This window comes from Lichenostomus cassidix, chromosome 11, assembly GCF_008360975.1.
Source record: "Lichenostomus cassidix isolate B80296 chromosome 11, HeHo_3.0, whole genome shotgun sequence".
NCBI classification, from domain to species: Eukaryota; Metazoa; Chordata; class Aves; order Passeriformes; family Meliphagidae; genus Lichenostomus; species Lichenostomus cassidix.
The window spans coordinates 19,628,660-19,646,227 of NC_139492.1; the positions used below are offsets into that span (position 1 = coordinate 19,628,660).

At 40.8% G+C, this 17,568-nt stretch overlaps 1 protein-coding gene across 8 annotated transcripts in view; it reads right to left on the bottom strand.

Moving 5' to 3' along the window:
- Positions 1-17,568, bottom strand: part of CHST8 (carbohydrate sulfotransferase 8) — a 179,771-nt gene that overhangs the window by 14,373 nt on the left and 147,830 nt on the right. For 3 of the 8 annotated variants that reach the window (XM_085072078.1, XM_085072075.1, XM_085072077.1), the window contains 2 exons: positions 7,280-7,365; positions 6,030-6,425 (listed from right to left, as the gene is read on the bottom strand). The exons of 2 other annotated variants lie outside the window; for them this stretch is intronic. In XM_085072078.1, coding sequence (XP_084928204.1) covers positions 6,030-6,243 — 214 coding nt within the window. In that variant the 5' untranslated portion in view covers positions 6,244-6,425; positions 7,280-7,365. The remainder of the gene's footprint in view (positions 1-6,029; positions 6,426-7,279; positions 7,366-17,568) is intronic. 3 more of the 8 variants (XM_085072083.1, XM_085072082.1, XM_085072076.1) reach the window with 3 other exon arrangements.

Consider the following 17,568-nt stretch of genomic DNA (forward strand, 5'->3'; position numbering starts at 1 on the left):
ATTAAATTCTTCAGAGCATATTTCTCAAGGCAATTTTACCCAGAGGAACTTGAGAAATGTGCATTTTCACTTGTATGCTTTGTATGAGGTGCAGGGCTGGTAATCTTATAAGAAGAATATCTTAGGATAACAACGTGAAATAATTAAAATTATAGTAAGCTTGGTCTGATCTCAATTTTACTACCTCTTAAATGGAGCTATGGATTCAAATTTTGCTTGTAAACAAATGAGATTCCAGACTCTCAATTGACATGATTTTCCTTTTTGTCCCCATTAAAGAAGGTGGAAATTGCCAATCTGTTGACAGCAAGTACTGGAAGAAGCAATATGAATGATTTCCTTGGTGGCTGTCAGACACTTCAGACCAGGCTTTCAAACTACATTTGTAATAAAAGAACTACACTGTGGGAAAGATAGGCAGTGTGGTCTTTAGCAAGCTTGTTTCTTGCTGTTGCACTGAATTCAGCTGCCAGCCTGGTGCTGCTGTGTTAGCTTGGGGAGCTTGCTGAAAGACTGAATGATTCATTGCATGCTCTATTTTCACAGAGGAACTATAATATTCTATAATGAAAGTTTAGATACAGAACCTCTGGTATAAGTCTGAATGTATTTTTGCAACACTATGTCCTCAAGAGATATTTTCTGTAGTGCGTAATTTTGTCTTTCTTAGTGGTGTGTTTTAATAAAAAAAACCATTTTGTCAAATCACAAGTCAGCAGGTATTGTCTTGAAGTGAATTAATAGAAGAAAACTTCTGAAGTTATCTACTGTTAGTAGATGTAAATGGCTATGTAGGGTCAGACAATTTTAGAGATTGTTACTGTGTTCATTTTGTCTGGGATGGAGTAAATTTCCTCCAGAGTAGCTACTATGGGGCTGTGTTTTGCATTTGTGCTAAAATCAGTGTTGAAATACAGGGATGTTTTTGTTACTGCTGGGTTTACACAAAGTCAAGGCCTTTTATGTTCCTCAATCTGTGATAGAGTAGACTGGGGGTGCACAAGAATTTGGAAGGGGCACAGCTGGGACAGCTGATCCCAGCTGACACAGATATTCCACAGTGTGTGGCATCGTGCTCAGCGTGTACAGCTGCGGGAACAGGACGGGAGGGATGATGGAGTGATGGTGTTTGTCTGCCCAAATAACCATTAGCACGTGATAGGGCTGAACTTTTGCTGGCTCATGGGAAGCAGGGAATGAATTCCTCGCTTTGCTTTGCTGGTGTGTGTGGCTTTTGCTTTGCCTGTGTATTGCGTTAAGGCAATTTAAGAGATAGACGCTCCAGAATGAGTTGCCTTCCCTTACAATTCTAACCAATCCCTTTCCACCAACAAGGAGAAAAGAAATACAAATAGCTGTAAGTGAAAAAAATAACAGTTTACTAACAGGAGAAACAGCAACAGGCCAAAATAACAGTGAAAAACCATTAGATACAAAAAAGCCAAATCTCACTAACTCAGGGACAAAAACAAACCCAGAACGGTGGGGTAACCTCCCCTCACCACAGCCGAGCCTTGGCTCGGAAGACGGAGGGAAAACTGCCCCCTCCGATCTCTCCTGCAGCGGCAGCTTCGCGGGCAAATGGGTGGATGCAGCTCGGGCAAGGGCCGCAACTCAGGGAGGGGCTTGGCTTTCCCCGCGGCACGGCAGGGCAGGTGGGCAGAGCAGGGCAGAGCGGGCAGGGCAGGGCAGGGCAGGGCAGGGCAGAGCGGGCAGAGCAGGGCAGGGCAGGGCAGGGCAGGGCAGGGCAGAGCGGGGCAGGGCAGGGCAGGGCAGAGCGGGCAGGGCAGGGCAGAGCGGGCAGGGCAGAGCGGGCAGGGCAGGGCAGAGCGGGCAGGGCAGGGCAGGGCAGGGCAGAGCGGGCAGGGCAGGGCAGGGCAGGGCAGAGCGGGCAGGGCAGGGCAGGGCAGGGCAGGGCAGAGCGGGCAGGGCAGGGCAGAGCAGAGCAGGGCAGGGCAGAGCGGGCAGGGCAGAGCGGGCAGGGCAGAGCAGGGCAGGGCAGGGCAGGGCAGAGCGGGCAGGGCAGGGCAGAGCGGGCAGGGCAGGGCAGGGCAGGGCAGAGCGGGCAGGGCAGGGCAGGGCAGGGCAGGGCAGGGCAGGCAAGGCGGGCACAGCAGCGGCGCTGGGGCAGCTCCGTGCCCGCTGTCCCGGGCCGGGCGCTGCTGCGGGGCTGCGGTGAGCTGCTGGAGAGGAGCTGCTCCGTTCCGCGGCTGCGGGCGCGCACCGCCAGACTGCCCGGGGCGCCGCAGCACTGCGGAACGCACCCTCTTGGGAGAAAAACAAAAGGGAACCTAAAAGGGAAGTCTTCACCCATGCTGCTTCAGCTCTCTATCAAGAAACCTAGAGGCAAGAAAAACCCCAAGAAGCAAGAAAACCTCAAGAGGAAGCCCAACCAGTCCAAGAGCACGAGGCCGAAGTGGTTCTGCCCAGGAGGCTCCCAGCTTTCAAAAGGACCCCAGCACCCCCTGGACCCATTTCCAGCCGTGGCACCGGTCTTTAAAGAAACACTAACAATTTTGGGCACAGATAGATATGGAATGTGATTACATTTTGGGTTACCCATAACAGCCTGTTAAACTGGCTTTATCTCAACGAGTTTTCTCACTTTTACTCTTTGGATTCTCTCCCAGCCCCATGGGAGGGGGGCAGGGAAGTGAGCGAGTGGCTGCGGTGCTTAGTTGCTGGCTGAGGTTAAAGCCGTGACAGTTAATTAATGTAGACAATATCAATTTGTGTTATGCTGATTATATTTTAAATGGGGTTAATTTTCAAAATTTTGCAGCATGGGAGGTTTCAGAGCCCATGTAATATAAAGTTATGAGCTTGGCAGGCTTGACTGGGTCTGGAGGCTTCGGTTCATCACTAACACTGTCACCTCAGCTATAAAATAGGAAGAATGTGCCCTCCTCAGAGGAGTGCAGTGCCTGTCAGCTGATTAACCAAGAAAAGGAGAGGTTAGTGCTCTGCAAACATTATAATGGTGGTCTTCTTAATTGAGAATTAAAATGCTGATCACAAGCAGTACTTTTGAACAAAGAATTACATTTTTTCTCCCCTAACTTCTGCCCCAAAGGTTTTCCTGTCATTCCTGTTTTGTGTCACCTTCCTTGTCTTAGAATTTCTGTGTTTATATGTTAACATTGATGGACATGCTGTTGACACAGACATTTTCCCAAATCTCTTACTGTGCATGCTCTTTTGACAGGATAGATTTTCAAATATCGTCATCCTCACATTCTATCTCACCTAGAGTGCCACAGTGGAATAAGATGTAGAGAATACAAATGTTCCTTGTGGAAATTTGATTTGTGTACAAGAATGACTTCAGTGACTTTTAATGCAGGGCTTGTAAGCTTTATTTGGTTCTATAGAGTGTTTCAGACTGATTTGGATTGGATAGAATATGTGGCTGTTATATCAAATAGTTTTAATGCTTTTCTTTTTTTAATGCTACTTTCTGGTTATATTCTCAAAATCTGTGTAACCAACACTCTTTAAAGTAAGTGTGTTCTAGTAATTTTAAAGTATGATTTCACATTTGTCAGTAAAATAATGCAAAGAAATCCCTGCCTGTTACTTAAAGATTGCAGAGATCTAAAACTAGCTGTAGTATCTTTGCTTAAACCATCTCCTCTCTGAGTTCTCCAAAAGGAATGAGTCTGTTTTATTACTTTGCACAAATTCTCCCTTGTTTTCAGGGCTCTCTTTCTTCTCTGTCAACATCCCAAAGGCATCACAGTAGCCAAAATGAATGTATGCAAACATCTTAAGAGAAGTGTCTATTAGGATTTCTAATGTTTTGAATGTTTTTCTGCCTTTCCTTATCTGCATGTGGCTTTGTTTAAGCAATAAACTTACAAATAATTAGAAATCCAGATAGGGATTTCTTTTGCCTTAAATCTACACAGGGACTGAGGAACCCTGATTCACTTGTTATTGGATTAGAGAATTATTGAATAATAAATAAAGTAATAGAAAAACACCGGGTCAGGTGAAGAATGCTGTTTGTTTCAACTGGATTTAGTTGTATTTGTCTGTGTTTAATGTCTCCTTTAACACAAATAAATATCCAGGTATTCATGACATGTAAAATCCTGCTACTAGTTCAAAAGTATTAAATAAAAACTTCCTCCTTCTATACCTTTATTGAAGTTGAGAGATGTAGAAATAAACACATTATATCCTATATTTTTATGAGAATACTGCTGATTTCATTCCAAGTAAAAGTTATTTTAAATTAACTGAAAGCCTCCTTAGTGTGTTAGACAGTAAGTTACAGCACTAAGAACCCAAATCTTGTTAAGCATAATTTAATAAGAGCAGAAAATATTTTAGTTGATTTTTACTGTGCACATTCAGAGGTAAAAAATAGAGCGTACACTTATGGCAAAAAACCCCCATGGAAATGGTAAAGTTTCCTTCCTTCCTTCCTTCCTTCCTTCCTTCCTTCCTTCCTTCCTTCCTTCCTTCCTTCCTTCCTTCCTTCCTTCCTTCCTTCCTTCCTTCCTTCCTTCCTTCCTTCCTTCCTTCCTTCCTTCCTTCCTTCCTTCCTTCCTTCCTCAGAATCTGTTATTTTTAATATACATGAAAAATTTTGGGTTTGAGATTTCATATTTTAAAAAAGTATTCTTCTAGAATCTCATGCAGTTCATAGCTGGGTTCTGTACTGAGAACTAAACCAGACAGGTTTTTATGTAGCTCACTTCTTGCTCAGTCAGCTTGTGCAGCACCCCTGTCTCTCACTGAGTTACGGTGAACCCACAAAGCAGCAAGGGCATGAAGATGTTAGGCTTGTAACACTTCTGCTCACAGACCACTAGCTTTTCATTGATCTTTACAAGAATTGTTTTGGTTGGAAATCTCCTTTGCAATCACTGAGTCCAACCATTAACCCAGCACTGCTGAGCCCACCACCAACCATGTCCTAAACTCCATGTCTTTTGAACACCTCCTGTAACTTTGCAAGCCTATAACTCTTTTAAAAAGCATGTCACTAGGTAGATATTGAAAGGAAAATCCTGATGATGGCTCTACAAAACCAATAAAACTGCATTTATGAGCTTTTATGAAAGTTTTTATTGCTCAGAGGGCCATAGTCTTGGCAGATAGTGAACCACATTTAGACCCTTAAAAGCTGTTTCTCACAGTCATCTCCAGATGTCATTGTCTCTGCGCTTACAGCACTCCAGTCGTGTGAACATATTTATTTTCTCTTCTAAATTTCTGCCCAATAAAGTAAAAAAAAAAAGTTTACATATGTATGTGTTCTAAATGTTGCTTGCAAATGAAGAGGTCAATGATGGCTCCTGGAAAGGGAACGAGTTTCTTTGTTTTCAGTACTACAGTAGCTAAGACAGAAAATATTAATTTTCATTAATCACTTTGCTATAAATCTCAGTTTAATATCCATTTCAGATATTCTAGATAAATCCTTAACCTTTTAGTTGTTCCCTCTTGTTATCCTGTACCACTGATGAATCTTGGCAGTGACAAATAACGCTGTTAGATCTTGCAAATGCTTCTATTCATGTTCTTCCTCTGTGTCTTTTCTTTAGAGGGAGAGGAAAAGGACAGGCCAGGGAAGACGGTTTGAATATTAATGCCCATAAATGGCATCCTTATTTTCTTTCTTTTCCTCCTTTTCCTCAAACTCTGAGCCTGACTGCCAAAACTAGATGTTGCCCTCTTAAAAAAACCCTAAAATAATCAATATGTTGAATAATAGAAACCATTTACTTGTCTAAGTAGTAAATTAAGCAATGTTAGATATCAATTAGTCATTCACAGCTCTGACCCACTCAATGAGTTTAGGGGAAGGTTGTTTGATTTACTCTGGGTGGTGTGCAGGGGAAACAAAATTCTCAGGATATTCAATAACAAACCTTTACGTGCAAAGTTTAGAACATTAAGGTAGAATAAGATACTTGGCAAATTTTAAAGCAACATCCAAAATAAGGTACTCCACAAACTTAAGTTTAGCAAACTCGAATTTAGTCACCTAACTTATCCAGGCAAAACAAGGCACTCACCAAGGCATTGACTGGAATTTTTAGTCTGGTTTACAATATATTCTGGGAAGAAATTAGGAAAAGAAGGAGAGAAAGAAAGAGACGGAAAAGAGAAGAGTAGAAAAGTCACCACTTGTGGATCCTGTGACAAAGTTTGATCATTGCAATTTTGCTGTCCATTGGTTGAAGTGATGGTGAAAGTGGCCAAAGTCTTGATCTGTTGGCAGAAGCCCATGAAACACAAAATTCCATGCCTTAATACACATTCAGCTTTAGGTGAACGTGCAGGTACCTCCCCTGGGGGGAGTTTTACACTGTCTGATGTCACACTGTGGATCCTGGGGGATTTGTGGGGCTCTGATGGCTTATGGCCCCTTCTAAAACATGGCCCTGCCTCTCCCAGCAGTGCAGTTGAGCCTGGTATGGGAAGGGATGAAAAGCTCCAGCCCTTTGTGTGAATCCCCCAGGTCTTCCCTGGGGGAGTTTTCAGAGCTGAGCCAGTTGTGTAAGGGAAGCCACTGGCCTGGTCCAAAGCCCTGTCCCACCTGGGAGGATCTGCTTCTGATCAGCCCCTTCCCTTCCCTTCCCTTCCCTTCCCTTCCCTTCCCTTCCCTTCCCTTCCCTTCCCTTCCCTTCCCTTCCCTTCCCTTCCCTTCCCTTCCCTTCCCTTCCTTTCCTTCCTTTCCTTCCTTTCCTTCCTTTCCTTCCTTCCTTTCCTTCCTTTCCTTCCTTTCCTTCCCTTCCTTCCCTTCCTTTCCCTTCCTTTCCTTTCCCTTCCTTTCCTTTCCCTTCCCTTCCCTTCCCTTCCCTTCCCTTCCCTTCCCTTCCCTTCCCTTCCCTTCCCTTCCCTTCCCTTCCCTTCCCTTCCCTTCCCTTCCCTTCCCTTCCCTTCCCTTCCCTTCCCTTCCCTTCCCTTCCCTTCCCTTCCCTTCCCTTCCCTTCCCTTCCCTTCCCTGGCTCCAAGCCTGGCTCATCCCCTCCAGGGTTGGTGTTCACATTCTCTGCCCCTGGGCACTTCCTTTGCCCATGGCCAGCAAAGCCCCTGCTGCTTTTGCCCATGGCCAATAGTTTGAGCCAGCTACCAGGGTCATTGCAGTCTCTCACAGCCTTCCAGATCACTTTGTTCCTCCATGTAAAAGTCTGAAATAGGTAGATTGTCTCCTCAGAAAGGAACTGCCACATGTCATTAAGATCACTTGCTATGAGTTTTTTGTATTCTTGCAATAAATTTTCTGATAGCATAGCCAGCCCATTAAAAAAGTGATGCACACCTTCTTACAGCAACCAGAAACTCCAGAAATCTGCTCCATTTTGCCACACAGGTCTGGAACCTTTAAAAAAGTTACCCATTGTGCTGCTGGAGAGAGAACAATTGTCACTGTGAGAGTTAACAGTTGTTATATAAGTAGCTAATTTGAGTTGAAAATTTACTTGAACTTTGAAACTTTTGGGTCTGCCCCAAATTTACCACCACCCACTGGGAAGACTGGCAGCCAGGTAAAATAACAATTCAAATTTATGAGTAGTGTTGTTCCATGTGGCCAAGTGCAAATGTACAGGTAATTAAACAACAAAGCTCTCTTCCAAACTGCTTTTTTCAGTTTAGAGCCAGGTGAAAATATGGTTTTGATTCAAGGTTAGAGTGTAAGTTTTTGTGCAATGAAAACATCAGATTAATTTAGGAAGTTCTCATTTTGGGAATATTCTGTTTCTTTTATAATCGTATTTCCTGGACTATATTTTTTTTTACTATCAGAAGTATCAATATGTTTAAAAAAACCCAAATCAACCAATGCACCCACTCAGTCTACCAATGTAATATGAAGTGTTTTAATTTTCCTTGTGTATTTTCTGTTGTGAGGAAAATAGTACAGGCAATTTAAAAAAGAAAGTTAACATGTCAACTCTTACATATTGTAAAAATTTTGTAGCTGACAATATAATTAAACGGTCATGAAAGAACATAAAACTGTTAGATATAATTTTTTAAAAAATAATATTATTTGATAGGAAAACTTTTGTTTGGGATAATGGAAGATACAGTTCAAAATCTGAGTTTCATGTGAAAAATACCCCTTTTGTTTCACCTGCTGGAAAGGAGCTGTCCTGGCAAGCTTTGTGGCCTGAGCAAGCTGAGCCCCTCAGGCTCTGCAGCGCAGCCAGGGCAGAGTGAGGACACGGTGTGGAACTGCCCTGGCAGATCCAGGGCTCCCAGCTGCAAGGCTTGGGCTCACCTGCAGGACACCAGCACAGGGACCTTTCTGGGAGCAACAGAAACCAGGATGTTTTGAAATGGATGGGAAAAAGTCATTCAAGAAAAAGGTACCATGAAACAGGGCAAAGAGGAGGCTCTGGCTTCTGAAGGGAGATGCATCTGCAGCTCCAGGCACATTTAGAAGAGCTGAGTTCATTCCATGCCTTCTAAGACCTGGCTCAGCCCCTAAAGTTCCGTGATACTACCAGCTCAATCTTCTTTCAGGTTATTGGTTTAGTGGGAATAATCTTTCTTAACAAGCTCTCAAGGGTGCCACAGAAGTGTATTATTAAGCAAAGAGCTTGGAAATTTCCCATCACAATGTGAAATATAACAGTAAAGATAATACTTTAATAGAATGGTTTTATTTGTCACAAAAAATAATTAATTCTGCAATGTCTTCTTGAACAACTGCAATGTGTTTTGTGCTATTTGTTAATATATTTAGATTAGATACTCAAGTGAAAGCCTAAACACATTGTCATCTTCAGACACACTCAGGCAATTAGAGTGCAGTTTATGTTATTGTTTTATAATTCAAGTCTTCTGAAGTCATAAATTAAGAAACTCATTAAATTTTCAATTGCATAAATAGGAAAACTCCACTTAATAAATTCTTTGGTAAGGCCTAATAACAAAACATTGGAAATGCATCTGGTTTTTTTTTTCTTTCTTTGTTAAACATTATTGCTCAGATAACCTTCTCTGCCTTTAATATAGGAAAAATAAAGTAATAGGAACATAAACTGTAAAAAATAATCTGTCTTATGTGGAGCTTAACCTTAATTCCCTTTGTCACATTTTAAAGAATTTCTGAACAAATTCTATGACTGCCAGCCTGCCCCATAAACAGCTGCAGGCCCCTCAGCAGTGTTATGCTCTGAGCTTGGCACTGCTTTGTTCTAGCAGCATTATCAAATAAAGACTGAAAACACTATTTTTATTTGGCAATGCATGACACAATTTGATGCTATAGGTTGAGCTACTTCGAAAAGGGAGGTGTTAAAGATATCTCTGTTTTCACTACAATTGAAAATTGTATGTATTTAATGAAGCTTCCAAATATGAAACTGGTCAGTGAGCTAAGTCTATACTAGCAGAAATTGTTTCATATGCATTAAAGGCACAATGACTGGATTGAGGTGAATTTCCTCACATCATGAAGCTTTTTTTTTACCTGCTAATGATTAAAGCCCAAATTATTTGGAAATTAATGTAGCTACACCCAAGCATGTATATTTTTTCCAATCTGTTTTAGTATGTTAGTTACAGCAGTACAAGAACTACAGAAATTCTTCTTTCATCTGAATAGGTATTATTGGTGTTTAAATTATTCAGTGGTTGTCTGAGTTAGTGCCAAATGGTAGTGATACAGACAGAGAAATGATCATGAGGAGGCTTGAAATGCTTTGCATATAGTACTCATTCACTTTAGGTAAGTATGCATACAAAAATAAAAATATTTGGCTTGAAAATTAGAAGACTTTGTTGTAAAAGTGAATTTTTCTATGAACAGTAGACTAAAAAGCTTCCTGTTGCCTGCTACCATTCAAAAGAGTGGAAAACCTGTCTTCCATATCTGGTCATAGCTACCCAAATCATAACTATTTTTGCTCAATTTACTGCTCAATCTCAGCAAACAAATGCCATGGGGCAAAAATTAGTTCTGCATTTCTTAAAGCAATTCTGGGGCATCTCTTTCTGAACTATTTCCCCAGGTGCACAAGTCCAATCTACTTCTCAGTGAATCCACTAAGCATCTATGGGCTTCAAGCTTTGTTACCAGGGACCCATTCAAATTCCCCAGTTGCATCTCACAGCAGGACATTTAGTAAATGATCTTTTGCCTCACAAAGGTTTGTAATATTTTCAGTATTAGCTCTTCCTATTCCTCTTGCAAGAGACTTGAGTATCTACCTGCAAGGTCAGCTACATTTCTCTTTTTCCTTCCATGAAGCCTAGTTTTGTTTTGTTTTGGTGGGATTTTTTGCTATAAAGCCCAGTCATAATCTCCTGTGTTCCTCAAAAGGGGAACTCAAAATATTGCAGGTCACTGGGAAAGGCAGTATTTGTATTCATGTTTTTATGAGATCATTTTCCTCAGTCTCTTCTTATGCTACTGTCACTTGGGTAATGAAGTGAGTTTCCAGGAAAAAAGGATCTAAAAGCCCTCTCAGAACATGTAGCAAAATAAAATTAATCAGATTTTTCATTTTGTTACTTCAAGTCTCAGATTTTTCAGATTAAAATTATGGTACTTTTGAGTCTGACTCATGTTTCTTGATGGCTCAAGATTGTTGATATGGTATGTGGCATTTCTCTTTTTGTTTATTTTTCCCCTCTTTTTCTGTCCCCTATCCAGACAAGGGTCTGGCAGGCATCAGTCTTCATGGGTGCACCATGTCATCCACTGCCTCTAGCCAGGGCTCGTGGTAGAACCAGAATATTGACTATAGAGAGACTTCCATGGCTTCCTCACCTGTTTCAGATATGTCATGCAAAGGTTTAAAAAAACAAAAGCAAAACCGAACAAACCAGCAAAACCCCCCAAACCAAAAAAACATACCACAAACAGAAAGAAACAGGCAACCCAGAGATCTGGTAATGTACTGCCTGTCACAGCATCCAGTTTGTTTTCTTTTCCTCATGCTCCTGTCCAGTCACAAAACCATGAGTCCATAATAACACAGACCTCCCTTTGAGCTGTGGCATTCCTCCTTCTCCCTCTCCCTATTACTGTTTACTTTTAACTTGCCTCTGTTGGACTCAGAACTTTCCTAATAACTCTTCCCTTTCTCCTGTCACCAAATGTTAATTAGTGAGTATTATGGCTTTCACTGGGTTTGAGTCAGTTTTCTTCACAGTAGCCAGTATGAGGACGTTTTCTGCTCATGCTGAAGTCAGTGTTGATAATGCAGGGATGTTTTGGTTACTGCTGGGCAGGGCTTACACAAAGTGAAGGCCTTTTCTGTTCCTCACTCCATGATGGATTAGGCTGGAGTTGGGAGGGAGCACAGCTGGGACAGCTGACCCCAACTGACCCAAGCATCATATAAATCTGGGGAACAGGAGGAAGGTGGGGGACCGTGGCAGTGATGATGTTTGCATTCCCAGTCACCTCTGTGTGTCACATAGCCCTGTTCTCCTGGAGGTACTGAGCACCTGCCTGTGGGAAGCAGGGAATGAATTCCTTGCTTTGCCTTGCCTGTGTGGGCAGCTTTTGCTTTAGCTGTTAAACTGTCCTTTTCTCCACCATGGGTTTTCTCCCTTTTCAGAGTCTTTCCATGGTCTCACCATGGATGGGGGGAGTGATCCTTGTGGGGGGCTTTGTTGCTGGCCAGGGTTAGATCCCAGCAGCGAGGTTTTTTCTTATCTTGAGAAAGAGGGGACCACCCCCTCGCCTCCCAAAGAATAAACACCAAAGCAAAAAAAAAAACCAAACCACCAAAAAAAACCAAATCAAATGAATAACTGAAATGAGGATGCTGTCTACCCAGCTGAGACTTTACAAAGGTTCTCTGTTTAATCCAATGTAATCTGACTTGCTCTAGGATTTTCTGTAATATTTGCAGTATCAAATGACTTCTTAGATCATTGTGAATTGTATAATTAGGGTTTTTCTTGGCTTCCTGAAATCTTCAGAGTGAAAAGAAAGACTTCAAATGAATTCTAACTGAGTTTTCACAATAAGGTATTTATTCCCAGAGCTAAAGATTATACCACCCTCAAGATAGACAAGCATATCCAAATATTGAAAGTTATTACATTCATGATAATAAAGATATTCACAGTAAGGAAATACTGGTTGGTGGAATTTCACCACATTATTCCCCTTTCTGAAATGTGGAAGTTTCTGCATAAGGCAGTGTTTAGTTGAGTAGATGGCACCAGAGGTGAAAGGACTTGCTCTTATTTTGTTTTGAATCAGAATAGCTCAGTCTGTGGCCAGTTGTTCTTCCTGTTGGTAGCTACAATCCTGTGTGTAGTTCCAGGCTTGCAAGTATCACTTCTGCTCGCTATTATTTAGGGTGGTATGATAAAGCACTGAAATACGATGAAGAACGCCTGGCTCATGGTCACAGGAATAGAATTTCATAAAGAAATGTGGAATTTCATGTAGATGTATGATCTGCATTAGAGATGTACATAAGTTTGTTTTTCCTAATCAGTGTTCTGATGAAAACAGTTTTCTTTGGTTTCATTTAAACATTTATCTCTAAAGTATATTAAGATAACTGAACAATGTGGTTAAACTACCTGTAGTTCTGTGCAATTGTTTCATAAGAACAGTTTGTTAGAACAATAGGTTCTGGCTTTTCAATTTTTTTCTTTTGTCAATTGGAATAATAAATTTTAAGGTACATTTCCATTTATTTATTTGAACAACCCTGCTGCAATAAAGCATATTAAATAATTTCATTAACCTTGGCCTAGCCTTGCACTAAGAAGCTCCCTAATTGGGCAAGTGCAGCACAGATGTGAAGTCTATGTTTACTGCAGCTATGCCACTCTGCTGGCAGTGTGTCATTTTTAATGTGACAGCTGTATTCCAGCAATCAAGGGTTACAGCTTCTGGCAGCGTGAAGTTCTCATTATGCCATTTCTACTCTGCAGTAAAATAATAATTTCAAAGCAAGCTGCTTCCATCTCATCCCTAACCTGAGATCAGAAGTCCTCCTCTTAATTTTTTCTGACTCTTCGTCTAATCATTATCTGCAGCAGCTGGGTTTGTGTTTAAAAGTTAGTGTTCTGAGACTGACCTAAAGTATATTATTTATTAAAAAAGGGGGGCTTGTATATTTAAAAATACGTAAGAGTGACAAATTAAAAGTTTTTCATAGTGCATTTCTCCTTTGAGCAAATGAACTGGAAATAGCTAAAAATTATAGGAGATTTTACATACATAATTGTCATAGACACATTATTTTTATAAACTTGTCTTCCAGTTGCTATATGAACTATTAAAATGAATACTTTATAAAACTATTTAATGTCAAGAATTTAAAAATAAAAGCTATGAAGTATCCATCTTGAGAAATTGCCACAGCAAAATCTGAATGATTTCACTTGAGATGTTTTTTAATTGGAATAATTTTATTATTCCACTTATCCTGAAATAGTTAACTGTCTTTGAACCTCAACTGGCAAACAAGTGAATTGCTCAGAGGTGTTCTGCTACCATAACAGAGCTTGCTCACATTTGCAGAGGTCAAAGGCTACCCTTTGGTCCACTTTCCCCCTTCCCATTTCTGAGATTGCTCTGGGCACCTGAGCAACAGCTGAAGAAGGGCATATTTGTTTTTTCAGTGTCATAGATCACAGAATCAAGTATCCCCAACTAAATGGCAAAGTAATGCAAAAAAGCCCAAAACAATTCTGAATTATAACTGCATGATCGGAAATAAACCCAGCTTTTCTGGGGACTAATGACTAGAGCTGGTGACAGCAACCACAACAGAAATAAGAAAAGCATCTTTTAAAGAGAATCACTTTTCATCAACACCTGATTTTTAATAAAGCAGTGCTGAATTTTAATATGTGATTCAATTTCCTTAATGCATGCACCTCACATAACCAAGAAATCAATATCATCAGATGGATACATAGTTTTTGCTTCTCTGTTTTAAAGGTCATGTACTCATTCAAGCAGCTATAAAAATTAACATATTTCAGTAATTTTAGACTAGATAAGATTTCTCTGCAGCCTTAAGAAAACTATACTGACATGCTTTTGGCAGCAGAATTGGATGATATGTTGCTGCTATGTGACAAACCCAATACAGAATCTTTATTAATAATTCTGTTAATGTTTCATCTAATGCAAGGGAAATGGTAAATAAATTGTGGCTTTAACCCACTGCTGAGCTTCCAATTACTGTTTTTCTTCCTATCTACTTGCAATATATAATTTTTTTCATATGACTGAAATGTTCTAACAATCAAGGCTTAGGATCCTAATAGCGTGAAGTCCTCATTATGTGATTTCTGCACTGCAGTAAAATAATGATTGTGAAGCAAGCTGTTCTCCATGTCACACTTACAGAATAACTCATAAGACTACCCATTTACCAGCTTCTGGTTATGGATTCAATTACATAGTGCCTTGGGTTTGTGGATGTTGGAATCATGTCATGCATCTGTCTGGAGCTGCACCATAAAAAGCATTCAAAGTGAGTAAATTACAGGTGATGTTCCCCAGAAGCACTCTGAGGTTTTTGCTTTCTCCCAGTGGCATTCAATGCTGTGTCTTCTAAAAGTTTAATGAGGGGTTTCATAAACCATAAAAAGCCCACTACAATATCATGACCTTCTTCCATTTTTTGATTCTGTGCAAAAATTTTTGTTTTCCACAAGTAACAGGGAGAAGAGGATCACACTTGAGAGTGAGCATTTAAATGGTATGTTCTAGTCCCAAATACATATTAAACAGAACTGTAGAGGTAAGTAAACAGTATTTTAGATGGCTATGCAGGTCTTGTAAAGAGAGATTTTATTTTTCCAAACAAAAGTTCTGTGTATCAGATTAATATGTTTTGCGTCCTTCAGCTTGCATTATGAAATTGGCAAGGAGATGAAATCATAAATACTTAATTATTAGCAAGTGACTCTTACAGCTGTTATATATCTGACATTTCTTGTGTTCAGTAGATAGGGAAGAATTCAGGGTGTCTGACTACTTCACCTGACCTATAGCCCTATTAATTTTCTTCCTGTTACTGTAAGATAGAATTAAGGCATACATTAATGTAAGGCTTATTTGGCTGACTTTAGCAGACTGCCAAGTATTCCCTCATGTGTCAGAGAGTGAAGTCCCGAATTCAGGACCATGCTTGTTGCCTGCAGTCCTGGGGTGCCAGGCTTAGACCACATAATGGACTGCATTAATAACACATTTGCTCTATAAAATGAGTTTTACCTGCATCAGAAAATGGTGGCTGCTCTCCCAAAGGGTGAAATGTATTAAGAATTTTTAGATGTACATACATTGTTTTGACACTCCTGCTGCATGTGAAACATGTGCTTGGTGGGTACAAAGTGGGAAATATTAAAACACATGAGTTTCTAGCCAATATGCACAACTTCCTTGCTTTCAAGGTGTTTTAGCCATTGGCAATAAAGGAATCTCAGTAAAGTGATGGCTTGCCCAGCTCCAGACAGCAAAGTGTGGATCAAAGGAGACTGGCACTCAGGTGTTGCAATTAGATACTTGGGTGTGGGGTTTTAACAAAGGTATGGTAGTGACATTTTTGTGTGCTTTTTTTTCTCTCCCTAACTGCTCTATTCTTGTAGCTTTCCAATTTCTGACCTTTGTTTGATGCTTCTGACTTACAGGATCAGCAAAAAGATACAGTTTCATGTATCATTAATTCCTTACAACTGAGGTGTTTTATCTCATCTCTTGATAGTGTTCCTTTCAATGTTATAAAAAAAAAAAAAAAGATTTTAAGTCCTATTTCTCTTACCCCTCCATAAGTGATGGATGGTATAACTAATTTTGTACTCCATGGCTGACATCATGCCCCAGCTGCATTCCTTGTGGCAGTGTCAGTGAGGAATAGAGTGGCTTTGTTATCATTTGGCTATGCTATCATAATTAATAGAAGAACATGTATATGTGAGGTAATAGGCAACCTGTTCTAGAGTCAATGCCTACAAAATCATTACCTTGCAACCTACTGGAAGTGTGAGAGTTGTCTGCCATACATTGCTCTAGGGAGTATTTTGTGTAGTGAACACACCATGTATCCATTTTAATATAAATTACTTAATTCACTAGGCATTACAGATATACAGAAGAATAATATTTGATGGAAAATGAACATAGAGAGAAAAGAATGAAAGGGTTCTAGGTACAGACTCACTAGACTGTGAAAGAAATATTAAGGGTTGTATATGAAGTAGCTGGATTTCCTGTGATTAACAAAACTGGGAGGTACCAAGCTTGGCAGGACAAGACTGAGACAAAGGCTGTAACACCATCTTTTTTTTTTCCAAAAGTTTATGGTGTACCATTGTTGTAGACAAATAGAATTGTCTATAATAATCAACAAATGTAATTGTCTATAATGCATCTGATCCATTTGGAGACATCCCTTTCTGTTCCTGCCAGTTGTATCAACTGAATTCTGAGTTACTGCAGCCTCTGCATGGGTTTCTGAAAGCCTTGCAGTAACAGGAGCAGAACTGTTGACCCAGTGAGCAGCCATTTTCCGAGGAAGAAGTTCATATGGCTTCCCTGAGAGATGCTACAGCTGCAATGTCAGCTGCCAGCAGATGCCAGGGGACCTTTCAACAGGACAGGCTGAGAAGTGTCTTGTGGCATACGAATGAGGAAAATGGGGTATAGAAATATGGACACAGAGAGTGTGTCACAATTGGAAATTCTCTGAGTAGGCTGGCTGAGGTCTGAGGAGCTTCAGGGCATGTTACAGTCATGGTGGCTGTAGAGAATTTTTAGCTAGATACAATTCTGGGAGCAGAAAACTGTGTGTGGGGTTGGCTACCCATAACTATCCCAGGGAATTACCTTCCTCTGCTTTTCCTCTGCTGCTTGTTTGCTGATATTATTAGAAACATGGCAAAGCAGTCACTCCCCTGCAAACATATTTTGCCACCCTAAAGATTTCCATTATGTCCCAGGTTATTTAAATTCCATTTTGAAAAAAGCTACTGGTGTTCATCACTATGCTGCCATCCCTGTCTATAAACTTCTGGGAGCAGCACACTCCAGGCTCATATTTGAATCCTACAGTTTTGAATGGGGTGACCCTGGGGTGACACTGGCAATGGTGGAACTTCTCAGTTCCTGCTCTGTGGCTTCTCTTTGGGTTTGGCTGTTCTTGGTCCCTGCAGGGCAGGTGTCTGTTGGAGGCTGCAGAGGAGCAGAAGCAGTTCAGCTTCTGCTTCCCTGGGACAGGGTGGTCAGTCACCACCTAAACCTGTGCCTCTGCCTTGTGGGATGGGGGCTTATCAAGCTGAGGGGCTTTTCAGCTTGACTGTTAGGACTGACAGAAGTGTGATGTGATGGGTTGCTGTGGCTTTTTTCTGTTCTCATTGCTGAAGTTGATTTTTTCCTGTCCTTTCTTTGTGGTAGCCCCTCACACCAGGAAAGCAAGAGCTGAACTGAAGAGATATGTTGGATAGTTGTGTAAATTGGTGCAGATATGAATTTAATAAAGAAAAGTCTCTACTTCAGTCATGGTCCTCAGTCTGCCTTCTGTATCAAAGTCAGTGATTTCTTTTAGACTTTTACAGTCATCCCACAAAGCTGAGGATAGAAGAATCATTGCTGTGATGGGTTTGGGA